This window comes from Myotis nattereri (assembly GCF_964212035.1).
Source record: "Myotis nattereri genome assembly, chromosome: 2".
Classification (NCBI taxonomy): domain Eukaryota; kingdom Metazoa; phylum Chordata; class Mammalia; order Chiroptera; family Vespertilionidae; genus Myotis; species Myotis nattereri.
Genome location: NC_138076.1, coordinates 200,555,278 through 200,569,066, shown reverse-complemented (window position 1 = coordinate 200,569,066; position 13,789 = coordinate 200,555,278). Strand labels below are relative to the sequence as shown.

General features: G+C 39.7%; 1 protein-coding gene across 1 annotated transcript in view; it reads right to left on the bottom strand.

Annotated features, from left to right (window-relative positions):
* Window positions 1–3,715: 3,715 nt before the first annotated feature.
* ANO4 (anoctamin 4) overlaps window positions 3,716–13,789 on the bottom strand; it is a 249,092-nt gene continuing 239,018 nt past the window's right edge. The window contains exons 27-29 of the mRNA XM_081083106.1: window positions 10,306–10,411; window positions 6,836–7,031; window positions 3,716–4,491 (exon numbers count right to left, since the gene is read on the bottom strand). Of these exons, the coding sequence (XP_080939232.1) occupies window positions 6,840–7,031; window positions 10,306–10,411 (298 nt within the window). The 3' untranslated portion in view covers window positions 3,716–4,491; window positions 6,836–6,839. The remainder of the gene's footprint in view (window positions 4,492–6,835; window positions 7,032–10,305; window positions 10,412–13,789) is intronic.

The window sequence follows — 13,789 nt, the reverse complement described above, 5'->3', positions numbered from 1 at the left end:
GTTTCTTAGTGCATATAAAAATATACTATAGTCTATTACGTGTGCAATAGCATTATGTCTAAGAAATGTACATAACTTAATTGAAAATACTTTTTGCTAAAACATGCTAACCATCATCTGAAACTTCAGTGATTCATAATCTTTTGGTTGGTGGAGGGTCTTACCTTCAATTTGTAAAGAATGTAATATCTATGAAGTGCAGTAAGAAAGCTAAGTAAAACTAGGTATGCCTTTATCGGTGACTTTTCCAATTTGCCCTCCTGTTATTGATTTCTAGTTCATACCATTGAGGTCAGAGCACATACTTGATATAATTTCAATCTTTTAAAATTTGCTATGAATTGTTTTATGACCTAGCATATGGTCTCTCCTAGAAAATGTTCCCTTTGCACTTGAAAAGAATGTGTATTGTGTTGTTGTCAAAAGGAATATTCTCTATATGTCCATTTGGTTTACAGTGTTGTTCAAATCCTGTGTTTCCTTATGGATTTTCTGTTTGGATATCTCCATTGTTGAGAGTGGGGTATTAAAGTCGCCAACCATCATTGTATTGCTATTTATTTCTCCTTTTAACTCTGTTTTTGCTTTATGTGTTTAGGTGTTCTGACATTGGGTAAAAGTATTTATAATTGTTATATTTCCTAGATGGATTGAATCCTTTATTATAATGACCTTCTTTGTCTTGTTTTACCATTTTTGGTTTAATGTCTATGTTGTCTGATGTCAGTATGGCTACCCCTGCTTTTTTTTTTCTTTTCTGGTGACTGCTTGAAATATCTTTTTCCATCCATCTTCTCATTTTCACTCTTACTGTATGTCTTTAAGGCTAAAGTGAATCTCTTATAGGCAGCATGATATATTGGATCTTGTTTTTTTATCCATTCAGCCATCTTGTGTCTTTTTGGAGAATTTATGTTCAATTTAATTTTGATAGGTGAGACTTAGCTTTGGCATTTTATTCATTGTTTCCTGGCTGGTTTGGAGGTTCATTGGTCCTTGCTTCTTATTCTGTTGTCTTTTCTGTGTTTTGATGTCTGCTGATATCAGTGTGTTTTGACTTCTTTATCGTATGTGTATGTGTGTGTATGTAATTATTGCAGGTTTTCCCCTTGTGGTTACAATGAAGCTTACATATAATATCTTAAAACATTAATACCTTGCTCTGACTGGGTGGTTCAGTTGGTTGGAGTGTTGTCCCATACACCAAAAGGTTGCAGATTCGATCCCTGGTCGGGACACATATGGGAAGCAATCAATCAATGTTTCTTTCTCCCTTCCCCTCTCTCTAAAAAGCAATAAAAACATATCCTCAGGTGAGGATTAAAACAACAACAAAAACACATTAACATCTTATTTTAAACAAGTAACAACTTGGATAGCATTCCTAAACTTTACACTTTCACTTTTCTTCTCCCTCACATTTTAGGTTATTAATATTATAGTTCACATTTTAAAAATGATTTGCCTATATACTTTTAAAAATTTATTTTTACTGTTGAAAGGATTACAGATGTCCTTCTTTTTCCTCCATTGACCCCCCTCCCCTCTGTTCCTTCACCGCACTATTGTCTGTGTCCATGGGTTATGCATGTATGCATAGAAGTTCTTTGGTTAATGTATGTTCACATTTTTTATATTGCATATCCAGTAACATATTATTGTCATTTTTACTGTTTTTTTACTTTTAAACTAGAGTTATGAACCACCATTACCACAATACAGAATCTAACTTTGTATATATCAGTGAGTTTTCTGCTACCTTCTTGTTCTTCTTGTTTTTATGATGTTAATTAGTGCCCTTATGCTTCCACTCAGAAATTTCCCTTTAGCATTTTTTGTAAGGCAGATTTAGTGGTGATAAACCTCTCTCGGCTTTGGGTTTGTTTTTGTTTTTTTTGTATTTATTTATTTATTGATTTATTTTATTGATTAAGTTATTACATATGTGTCCTTATCCCCACGTTACCCTCTATCCCCCCACTCATGTCCTCACCCCCTGTTGTCCATGTCCATTGGTTAGGCCTATATGCTTGCATATAAGTACTTTGGTTGATCTTTCCCCCTTACCCCCACCCTCCCCTACCATCCCTCAGAGTCTGGATGGAGCTGGATGTCCACACGGGGCTCTCTTCCTCTGGAGGAGCTGTAACTGGGGGAGACCTCTTGGTGTGGTGCTGCACCAGCTGGGGAAGGGGCAACCTGGTCAGTGTGAACCCATTCCTCTTTTCTGATGAGGTCTGTTTTGGTCTCCGTGCTGCAGTGGGGTGCTTCAGCTTCACCCCCATGTCCTACTATTCTCTCAGGGGTGTGTTGTCCATGAATAGTTGTTTTCTGCTTGTGAGGGGGAGTCAGGGATGACCTATGTCACCATCTTTGCCTTTCTTCCCCCCCACAAACTTAAAAAAAAACCCACATTTTAAAATATTCACCACATGTTCCCCCTACCCCAAACAGGGAAGGCGTGTAAATGCATTCACTGTGCTGCTAAAAAGAAATGAAGGAAGAGCTGGTGGGAGGGAGGAAAGAGGAACGGAGGGATCTAGGAGGACAAGGAGGAAGGAAAGACTTGAATGCTAGAAACATATGAGGAATTGTGGTTGCCAGGGGCACTTGGAATAGCAAAGGCAGAATTCCACCAAAATATTCTGACCATGGAGTTGTCTTAGGTTCAGTTTATGCTCAGATAAGGTAGAAAGTGGCCCTTAATAAGGGTTTACATCTTTATCCAGACCGGTGCCTTGGGTGGCCCTCTACCTAGTTTTGAACGTTCACTGACCACCTCAAACCCAAGGAGGGGCCTACAATTCCCTCCCCAGAACCACCACTCTCTTCACCCCAAGTAGTAGGGGAGCAGCTGTGGTTGCGTCAAGTCCAAGGACTTATTAGGCCTCGGTGCTTGGAGCTTGAGGCACAGCAAGCAAATGTCACAGTGCTGAGTCTGCAGAGCATGTTGTCTTTGTGTAACTCCTCTTTTACTTCATCTCTTGAGACTTTCCTTGGAAATTCCTCTCCCTGGGACTGGTGTGAAATATTTTACAGACTCCTTGACCAGCGGTTAAAAAGAAAACTATCCATAGCCTGTTGCCTTCATTTTAGTATAAAGCCCGTCTCCTTAGTGTAGGTACTTCGCTCCTAGGGACGCCCGATCAGGAGTACTAGAGAGATGAAGCTAAGAAACAGCGGAAGTTCCAGCTTGCCCAAGGCCACTCTGCCTGACTGTTCCCACCTAAGGGATGAAAATCTTTCAGTTCAGGTGAACCCATGGCCAAAAGAAGGCAGTGTTTGAGGGCCCACGAAAGGTGATAACATGGTTCAAGGGCAGGTTCTACACTACAAGCTCTGGAAGAAGAGTAATTACAACAGGCATTGCTTAGAAACACCCCTGTTCCTCCAGAGACAGCCCCTGTCCTAGGTTTAGTAGAACATACTAATTGGCAGGATAATCAAAAGAATTCTAAGTATCATTGGTCATATTTCGTATTTCCTCAAAGTGGGTCAATGGTATTTTCTAAGCTCCTTCTAATTGGTTGGCTCAGTACTCTAAGGTCTGGAAGCAAGATGGAAAGGGTGAGTTAGGCAGAAAAATGTCAGGGCTCTGCAGGGTAAAGGGATTTCTGAGGGCTGTCTGGGAGTGACAGACCTTTCTTTAAAGATTTCACTCTGCTATGATTCCTCTTACTCTATGAGAAGGAAATACAACAGAATTTCAGAAAACCCAGCTGAAAATATTCCATGTGCATCAATTTATTTTAAATTTTATTGCATCACATTATACAAGCATTAAACATGGCTTCATGTTGGTTGATGACTATTTAAATGTGAAAATTCATCATTCATGTCAGTACCTTTTGGCTATTTACAAGTAAGGACTTTTTATGTACTTTATATATCTCTGTACTTGTATGTACATATGTAAGAATACATGACTATACATATGTACACACAGAAATACATCTATGGCCATACACATAGCTATAGATATGTCATATATAGTCATCTCTTCAGAAAGATCTGAAATTAAAAAAAAAAAGAAAGAAAAAGTTGTAAACAGGGTCTTGTTTGTGTTGCTTGGGTGACATGGAATTAGGACCATACGATGACATTCTAGGAATGTGTGTCCAGGTGTCCGAATACCATTGTTAGCCCAGTGTCTGTAAAATTCCCATGGGATAGAATGCAAAAAAGGTAGCAAACAGGCTGAAAAACAGGCCCAGTATACAAGTTCCCCTTGGTTTTAAAAACTTGAGAATGTGACTGCCCGTGACGTGCATGCTTGCTTGGTCGAGAATGGTCTATGGATAGATAGCAATTGTGTGCTGGACTGCACCGTGCTTTCGCAGGCAGTCCGTTAAGGGTGCCGACTCCCCCTGCTGCTGCCGATGTCTGCGACATGCACTGCGCTTGCATTTTAGTCATTCACTTGAGTGTGCTTTTGCACAGCCAGGAGAAGTAAACAGAATTCAGGTCCTTAGCCTGGGAATGAACTATGACCTGGAAAGAGAAGAGAAGGCGTTAAAACCCTATGTACGCACGCTGGCTTGAGGACACAATGTGCAATGGTTTGTACACACTGTGAATCAGAGGACTTCAAAGCATCTGTAACCCTGAACTGAGTCAGGCATGGTCTGAACATTATTGTGCCTGCTTTACAGAGGGACAGACAGAGTCAGTCTGAAGCAAGGTGACATCCTGCCAACTGTTGGGGGAGTAGAGACAGACAGACAAAATACTATCCTTTTAAGCAAAACTTAGAAATGGCCAGGTTAGGGAGAAAGCAGCCCATAATGATGAGGCCAGAAGAAATTTAAAATTGGTTACTGGCCCAGCAGCCCAGTAGGCCCTGAGGATAGAAAACGCCACTGCTAGGCCTGTCTCTGGCCCCTGGAACTCCTGGGAGCAATTCTCTTCACTAATGTCTGCCTCCCACCTCACCTAATGCTGACCAGAGCCACAGAAGAGGTGATTAGAATGGGTGTGAGTGTGTCAGGGGTCAGGGGTTTGGGGGGAATTATAGAATCCCTGGAGGGTAAAGCAGAGTGGGCTCTTAAAGTATTGTTCAGTTCAACTTCTTTACTTTGCAAACATGGAGATCAGAATCCATTTCAAAGCCCAGGCCATACAGATAGAGAAGGGAAAAGCCAGGTCTAGAATCTGGTAAAATACAACACAATGCTTAGCAACAATGCAAATCCCGTATAGGATTCTTTAGCGTTTTATTGTTTTGTAAATGTCTCACTACAGAGACTATTTGAGCTGCATACTAAGTTCTGCCAAACAAGCAGGCTCAGAAAAATTAACCCTTTTCCCCAAATCACAGAACCAATGGCAGATCTGGGAAATAGCCAAATTACTCGCAAAACATTTCTTGCCTTTAGGGAAGCCAAGGTCTACTTTGGACTTGAAGGCAGGTCCAGTGTTCAACATCTACACACCATTGTTATCCCTGAGGACCCAGGGCCTAGTGACGTCCTCCAAGTCCACCCCCATGTCCAGCTTATAATCACCTCCTGGACTCTTACCCCACATCTGGCTGGATACAACCTCACTAATTTAACAAACATCTCAACCTGTATGAAAAGTGGAAAACGTATTTCCCCCCTGGATATCTCATTTTTGAAAATATTTTCAAAGTTAGTCTTCAAACAAGTGGAGAGAGAGAAAGAAAGGGGAAAAGAAAGGCTATAACCCTAAACTGGTTTGGCTCAGTGGACAGAGCATTGGCCTGCAGACTGAAGGGTCCCAGGTTTGATTCCGGTCAAGGGCACATGCCTAAGTTGTGGCTTGATCCTCTAGGGGAGCATGCAGGAGGCAGGCAATCAATGATTCTCTCTCATCATTGAGGTTTCCCTCCCTCCCTCCCTCCCTTCCTCCCTCCCTCCCTCCCTCCCTTACTCCCTCCCTCTTCCTTTCTTTCTGAAATCAATAAAAATATATTTAAACATTAAGAAAAAGAAATGTTACATTATATTCACAGAGCATCAAAACTGAGAGCTCATCTAGTCATTCCACCATGAGGAAACTGAGGCTCAGAGAAGTTAAGTGACTTGTCCAAAGACACAGAGCTAGTAATTGACTTGCCAAGGTTTCAGAAGAACTTTTTGATAAGATATATGGAAACATTATGGAACTTTCTTACAATGTTTTTAGACTTCATCCATCCAACCTTTACTAATTCAATGTGCACTTAAATGGTGCCATGTGCTAACTAGTTGGAAGAATAAATAAACACCCATAGAGTCTTTCCTAAAGGTGCTTACAACTGTGCTGGGAAGCCTGATAAATATTTGAAAAAATAATAAATTAGCAATACGGATCAATACATGCCAATACAGGTGATACTGATGCAATGATCAGAGAAGTTTATAAGGAGAGAGTTTGAATGGGGTGATGAGTCTGGGGAAAACTTCTTAGAGGGCATGACGTGACATGGATCACCTTGGGAGTAAGCAATAAATGGGTGATGGAGAGGTCATCTTGGATGAGACGAAAAGGTGACTTTAACCAGAAAGAAGGGGCATGTTGCCCTGGGGATCTTAAAGAGAATGGCCAGGCTGGTATAGAAGGGAGAAGAAGGCTGATTTCAGGGAACTCCTAGGCCAACTCATGAACACTTTGACTGACAGGCCGGAGTGTGGCATGGAGGCAGAGAAGAGTTGCAGGTGTTGTGCAATCAAGTTGTAATTGCAATTAAAGTAGGAAACAAGCTGGTTTGGGAAGCTAAGGAGTTATTTTGATCCCTCTCAGTAGTAGAATAGCAAGCTTCGACCCAAGGAGTTTAAAGCTCTTCCTCCAAACAAAGGAGAAATTTCAGACCATGAGCACATCTCTCACCTACCTTGTCACGGCCACTCGTTGTGGTGCGCTTTGCCATTTTTCTTCCTCTCCTTTCGTTCCTTCTGGAGACGCTCCAGTTCTGCTTCATACATCATCTCCTGAATCAAGTACTTCTCTCTTCTCATTCGATCCCTTAGATCTTTTGGGAGGTCTGGGATCAGATATGAAATGAGGTGCTTTATACAAAACACGAGGTGCTAAAAACACAGAGGAGAATGCCAGAGAGTCAGGTGTACTGTCCATCCTTAGCTGGGAAGAGCTCTGGGAGTTGGTTCAAGAACTCTCACTCCAGGGACATGGAGCCTCTGGAACATGGGATGAGGCCAGGGGAGGTGTGTGCGAAGAAAGAGGTTCTCAAGATAGGTGAGGACTGAACTTGGTCTGATGGCACCACATAAGGAATGAGGAGAGGAGCCAGAAAAGGAGGTGGAGAAGGACTGGTCAGAGAATGCAAAAGAAAGCCAGGAGAATGTCTACTGGGGAATCCGAAAACCCAGGTTTGAATGTCAGCTCTGGAACTTTTACTACATAAGAGCTGTCTATCTACCTGAGGGAAGTCATTCTGAGCCTCAATTTTCTCATCTATAAAGTGGGTGTTGTTGTGAAAATTATATATAAAAATGTTTTATTTTTTTCCATTTAAAAATCATTTTTATTTTTCAATTACAGTTGAAATACATTATTATATTAGTTTCAGGTGTATGCCCCAGTAATTAGACATTATATAACTTAAAAAGTAATCATTCTTGCAAATCAAAACAACAATGAGGTACCATCTCACACCTGTCAGACTGGCTATCATCAACAAATCAACAAATGACAAGTGCTGGAGAGGATGTGGAGAAAAAGGAACCCTCTTGCACTGCTGGTGGGAATGCAGACTGGTGCAGCCACTATGGAAGACAGTATGGAGTTTCCTCAAAAAACTACAAATGGAACTCCCATTTGACCCTGTGATCCCACTTCTAGGAATATATCCCAGGAAACCAGAAACACCAATCAGAAAGGATATATGCACCCATATGTTCATAGCAGCACAATTCACTATAGCTAAGATCCGGAAACAGCCTAAGTGCCCATCGGTAGATGAATGGATTAGAAAACTGTGGTACATCTACACGATGGAATACTATGCTGCTGTAAAAAAGAAGGAACTCTTACCATTTGCAACGGCATGGATGGAGCTGGAGAGCATTATGCTAAGTGAAATAAGCCAGTCAATGAAGGAAAAATACCACATGATCTCACTCATTCATGGATAATAGAGACCATTATAAGCTTTTGAACAGTAATAGATACAGAGGCAGAGCTGCCTCGAACAGATTGTCAAAAGGCAGCGGGAAGGCCGGGGAAAGTTGGGGGGCAGGAGGGAGGGGTATAAGAGAGCAACTGAAGGACTTGTATGCATGCATATATGCATAACCAATGGACATGGGATGCTGGGGGGTGGGGGAGGCCAGGGGATAGTCAAGGGCGGGGGGCGGAGGGGAGACACATACGTAATACCCTTTGTAATACTTTAAGCAATAAAAATAAATAAATAAAAAAAGTAATCATTCCGATAAATCTCACACCCATCTGACAAAATACATAGTAATTAGAATATTATTGACTATAGTCTCTGTGCTGTACTTTGTATCCTTGTGACCATTCTGTAACAACCAATTTGTACTTCTTAATCCCTTCACCTTTTTCATCAACACCCCTCACGTCTGGCAACTGTCAAAATGTTCTTTGTATCTATGAGTCTGTTTCTGTTCTGCTTGTTCATTTTTTAAAAAGATTCTATTGTTGATCGATGTGTACTTAGTGCCATTTTATTGTTCATATTTTTAGTCTTCCTCCTTCTCCTCCTCCTCCTCCTTTTTCTAAGATCCTTTAACATTTTATGTAATACTGGCTTGGTGGTGATGAATTCCCTTAGCTGTTTCTTGTATAGGAAACTCTTTATATGTCCCTCGATTCTAGTCTAGTAAACGACAGCTTTGTTGGAAAGAGGAATCTTGGTTGTAGATCCTTGTCTTTCACCACTTTGCATGAATATTTTTTGCCATTTGAGAAATCAGCTGAGAGTCTTACGAGAGATCCCTTGTAGGTAACTAACTGCATTTCACTTGTTGATTTGAAGATTCTCTGTCTTTTGCACTTTCATTATGATGTGTCTTAGAGTGGGCCTGTTTGGGTTCACCTTGTTTGGGGACTCTGCACTTCCTGGACTTGTATGTATATTACCTTTACAGTTTTCTGTTGTTTTTTCAAATAGGTTTTCAATTTCTTGCGCTCTCTCTTCTCCTTCTGGCACCCCATGATGCAAATGTTGGGATGCTTGAAGTTGGCCCAGAGGCTCCTTACACTATCCTCATTTTTTAAATTATTTTTTTTCTTTTTGCTATTTTGATACCATTAAGTATTCTTAATTTTATTTAAAACTTGGTGTATTTGATCCTTCCAATTAAGAGGATTTTTTTTGTATGTTTCTAGTATATTAAAATAGCTTAATTGCAATATATTGAAAATAAATGGAAAGTTCTAGTTGATAAGCCAAATAATTTCTTAATGCAGCCCCACTTTTATTTTGTCTGAAAAGTTTTAAGATAGTGATGGATGAGAAATTTCTTTAAAGAGAGAATGAGTCATTGATAAACTAATTTCCAGGGAAGAGCAGCTTAATATTGTCTTTTCTTGGTTCCCTTAAATGAAGGGGAAAAAAAACAGTGATGGAATAGTTTTAAGAGGTATAAGAAGCTTCTAGTCCAAGCCAAAAGGCAGCCTTTGCTTGTGTTAATTTGGCTTTAATATTTGTGACAGGAGATGAATTTTCTATTTATGAGTATAGTTATAGAAATATAAACTATTTTTAGCAGCAATTTTCTTAAAGACTAAAAGAAAATAGGTAGTAGGTAACTTTAATTGACACATGATATATGCAATTACTAGGTAGATTATGCTATTTGAGTATAATTATACTTTTTAAATCTATTCATTAGGTAATGAATACTTATTTGTGTGTTTGAGCATAAGTAATGTCATGATGCTACACAACCAGAGGCTGCCACCTGTAATACCCAGTCAATGTTTTCCAAACTATGGTCCTTGAACATCTGCATCAGGATCGCCTCGAAGGGCTTGTGAAAAGCAAATTGCAGCCATGATGTTACCAGTATTTCTGTGAACAGGGATGGAAAAAGAGCAAATTTTCCTAAAGTTTAAAAACATGACCCTAGAATATTAAATTTAGGACCAATAATTCCTGACTTATCCATTAACAATCTACAATAGACTTTGAAATATTTCTTGGGAAATTCAAGGACTTTGATTAAGGAGAAGAAAAAGAAGATAAAGAGGTCATATGGCATTATGCTACTGCTCCTGGACATGCATAATCACTTGAAAGTTCTCATACCTTACAGTTATTATTTCTAGTTACATCATTATGTCAAAGGACACACAGGAACAGTTGAGAAAACTTACCTCAAACACAATGATGAAAGCCAGTCGAGCTGCTAGGACATGCCAGAACTGCAGTGTGTACCCATAGGGCACCAGTGAATGAGGAGGGTCCCGGTAGTCCCGGTATCTATAAACATACAGGAGAATGTCACATTCCAAACTAGGATTTCCCTGCCTCCCAGATCTCTTTCATTCCCACTATGTAGCCCTTATTCGTGGGAGAAATTTTTTTTAAATTATTCTTTACATTTTCTTTTTAACATTAGAAAACACATAATCATGGCTATGGTTATTTGGCAACATTTTAGATAATTTCTAGGTAAGGATCCAGTTGTTGAGAATATGCACCTATATGCTCAGCCTAGGTGTAGTATATGTCCACTGTTGGATCCACCACGGGGCTCTGCTAACCTGTGCCCAGAGGAACACAATGATTTTTAAGGGAATTAAAACTCAGTGGTGCCATCCAGGCCAGTGTGGCTCTATTGGTTGGAGTGTCATTCCGTACATGGAATGGTGGCCGGTTCGATTTCTGGTGAGGGCACATACGTAGGTTGCGGGTTTGATCCCCGGTTGGAGCATGTTTAAGAGACAACTGATAGATGTATCTCTCTGATCTCTCTCTCTCTCTCTCTCTCTCTCTCTCTCTCTCTCTCTCTCTCTCTCTCTCTCTCTCTCTTTCTCTCTCTCTCTCACCAATTAAAATTTTTTTTAAACAACTCAGTGGTGCCAATGAGTTGGCTGTTATCTGATTCGCTGCCCACAGCTGTCTCCAGAATTGTGCACAGGAAAGTATCCTAGAACCAATTTGGGAGTTGCCTGTCTAATATAATCTCGAGGAATTGATGAAGCGTCTCTAGCTATGCTTTCCCTGTTAACAAAATGAGGATCTCCAGCTCACCCTGCTCTAACATTTTGGACTCCCCTCTTCAACGAGTTTTCTGATTGTTGCAAGTGGAGCTCTCAGTTTGTGCTCCAGCTCACCCCTGGTCCCGGTGGCCTGCTGGTCCCGGTGGCCTTGTCCATGAGGCAGAGGTCTGAGGGAGGGCCATGCCCATTTGTGCCCCATGCCTCTGTTTTTATTTATTTATTTATTTATTTATTATTTATTTATTTATTTTTATTATTAGTTAAGGTATTACAAATGTGTCCTCATCCCCCCCATTAACCTCCTACCTTCCCTCCGCCCCCCCCCCCCCGCCCCGCACACTCATGCTCCCATCCCCCCATTGTCCATGTCCATTGGTTTGGCTTATATACATGTATACAAGTCCTTTGGTTGATCTCTTCCCCTTACCCCCGCTCTCCCCTACTTTCCTTCTGGGGATTGATAGCCTGATCGCTGTTTCTCAGTCTTTGGGTCTGTCCCTTTTCATCAGTCTATGTTGTTCTCTATAATCCACAAAGGAGTGAGATCATGTGGTATTTATCTTTCTCTGACTGGCTTATTTCACTTAGCATAATGCTCTCCAGTTCCATCCCATGCCTCTGTTTTTGATGCAGCGCTATTTCTTTGCATAATGACGGGCTACATGGTCCCTGGCACTTGTACAAAGAAAACACTTCCCTGTCCTGCTGTAGAAACAGCCAGAAGCCAAGCTTCAAAGCTAATTAAATCAATGTTACTCCTCCAATCTTTCAGTCTAGTACCTTCAAAGACATAAAGTATCCCAGTGGCATTAATGTTTGGAGCAAATTTTTTCAAGTGAGTCAGTTATTTTCAGAAAGAAACACTTTCAATTTGTTGGCTTCAATTTACACACAGGAAAGGTGGAATGTCCCCTTTTGATTTAAGTTAGTGTATTCTCTAAAGCTGCTTTTATTTCTCGAGAAACAGATGATCAGCTTGCAAACATTATTTTTCCTGCACAGGGTATAGTTCATTTATTCCTAATTTTCAACTATGAAAATGAAAGTGTATGTACAGTTGAAAGAATGATAAGTGAACCTCATATAGTCCCCATCCAAATTAAGACCTAGAGCATGGTCAGTGGCTTAGAAATGCCTTACTGGCAATCCCAGACACCCCTGGAGGTAACTGTTATAATTTTCGAACTTTATAGTGATACTACTCATGTAAGTGTCCCTAAAGAAAACAGTGCTTGCTTTTGTCTGCTTTGAACTCTATACAGACAGAATCATATTGTGCTATGTGTGATTACATCTTTATTATGGAATTTATTTTTGAGTTCTCAATTCTATTCCATTTTCTGTTGATCTGTTCCCTATGACACCACCGGACTGATTACTATAATTTTATACTAAGTCTAACATAAGGTAAATTTCCACCTCATTAATATTCTTCAAAAGTGTCTTGACTAGTCTTCATCCTTCGCATTTCTGTAGAATATTATTTGGGCCCTCAGGTGCACAGAACTGGCTTAATCATAATTCTTAAATGTTTATAACTAACCTCATTGGTCTATTCATGCTCTTTTTTTCTGTAACTTTTTATTCACTTAATACTTTAATAATATAATGAACTCTCATAAATCCACTATTCGACTGAAGAATTAAAACATGACCAGGAACTTATATCGACTTCTGTGCTCTTCCATTGCTTTCCCTTAATCCGTTTATCCCGAATTTCATTTTTATAATTAAGATATATTATGTATACATATGTATATTCATTTGTCTGAATATTTTACTGTGTAGTTTTATTTTCTAACTTTCTAGAAAGGATATTATACTCTATTTAGTTTCTGAGACTTACTTTTTTTTTTTTTTCAGTTATCATGCTACTAAATTCATCCATGCTGTTGCCTGGAGCTAATTTATTTCCACTGCTATAAAATAGATCCTACTATGAATATATTGTTGTTGTTTTATGTAGTGTATGTTTGGATTTATACTCACAAGGATGGTCATTTTTCTCTTTTCTCTCAACTTTCTTAACCATGGAAGGTCTTGAAAAACAAAGCTCAGGTGTATTCAGCTCAGCAAATGCTCTTTGAGTAAAAGTCAGTTGCAATGTCTGCTACCACCCTGAGTTCTGCCTTTATTTATTAGTTAAGAAAATTTTTCCCCCTGTGATCAGAGCTGTTAGGATCTATGTCCTTAGTAACTTTCAAGTATGCAGTACAGTATTATTCACTATAGTTATTATGATGTGCATTACATCCCCAGGACTTACATATTTTGAAAATCTTCACACATTTTGCCTATCCTCCTCCTCAACCCCAGCAACCACCAATCTGTTCTCTGAACCTATGAGTTTGGATTTTTTATTTGTTTGTATGTTTGTGTTTAGATTCCACATACAAGTGAGATCATCCCATTTTTTTCTCTGTCTTATTTCACTTAGCACAATGCCCTCAAGGTATTCCATGCTGTTGCAAATAGCAAGATTTCCTTCTATTTTAAGGCTGAGTAATATTATATGAATATTTATATATTTATTTGTGATATACATCCCATTTTCTTTATCCATTCATCCATTGTGGGCACTTAGGTTGTTTCTATGTCTTGGGTATCATAAATAATGCTGCAGTAAATGTGGGAT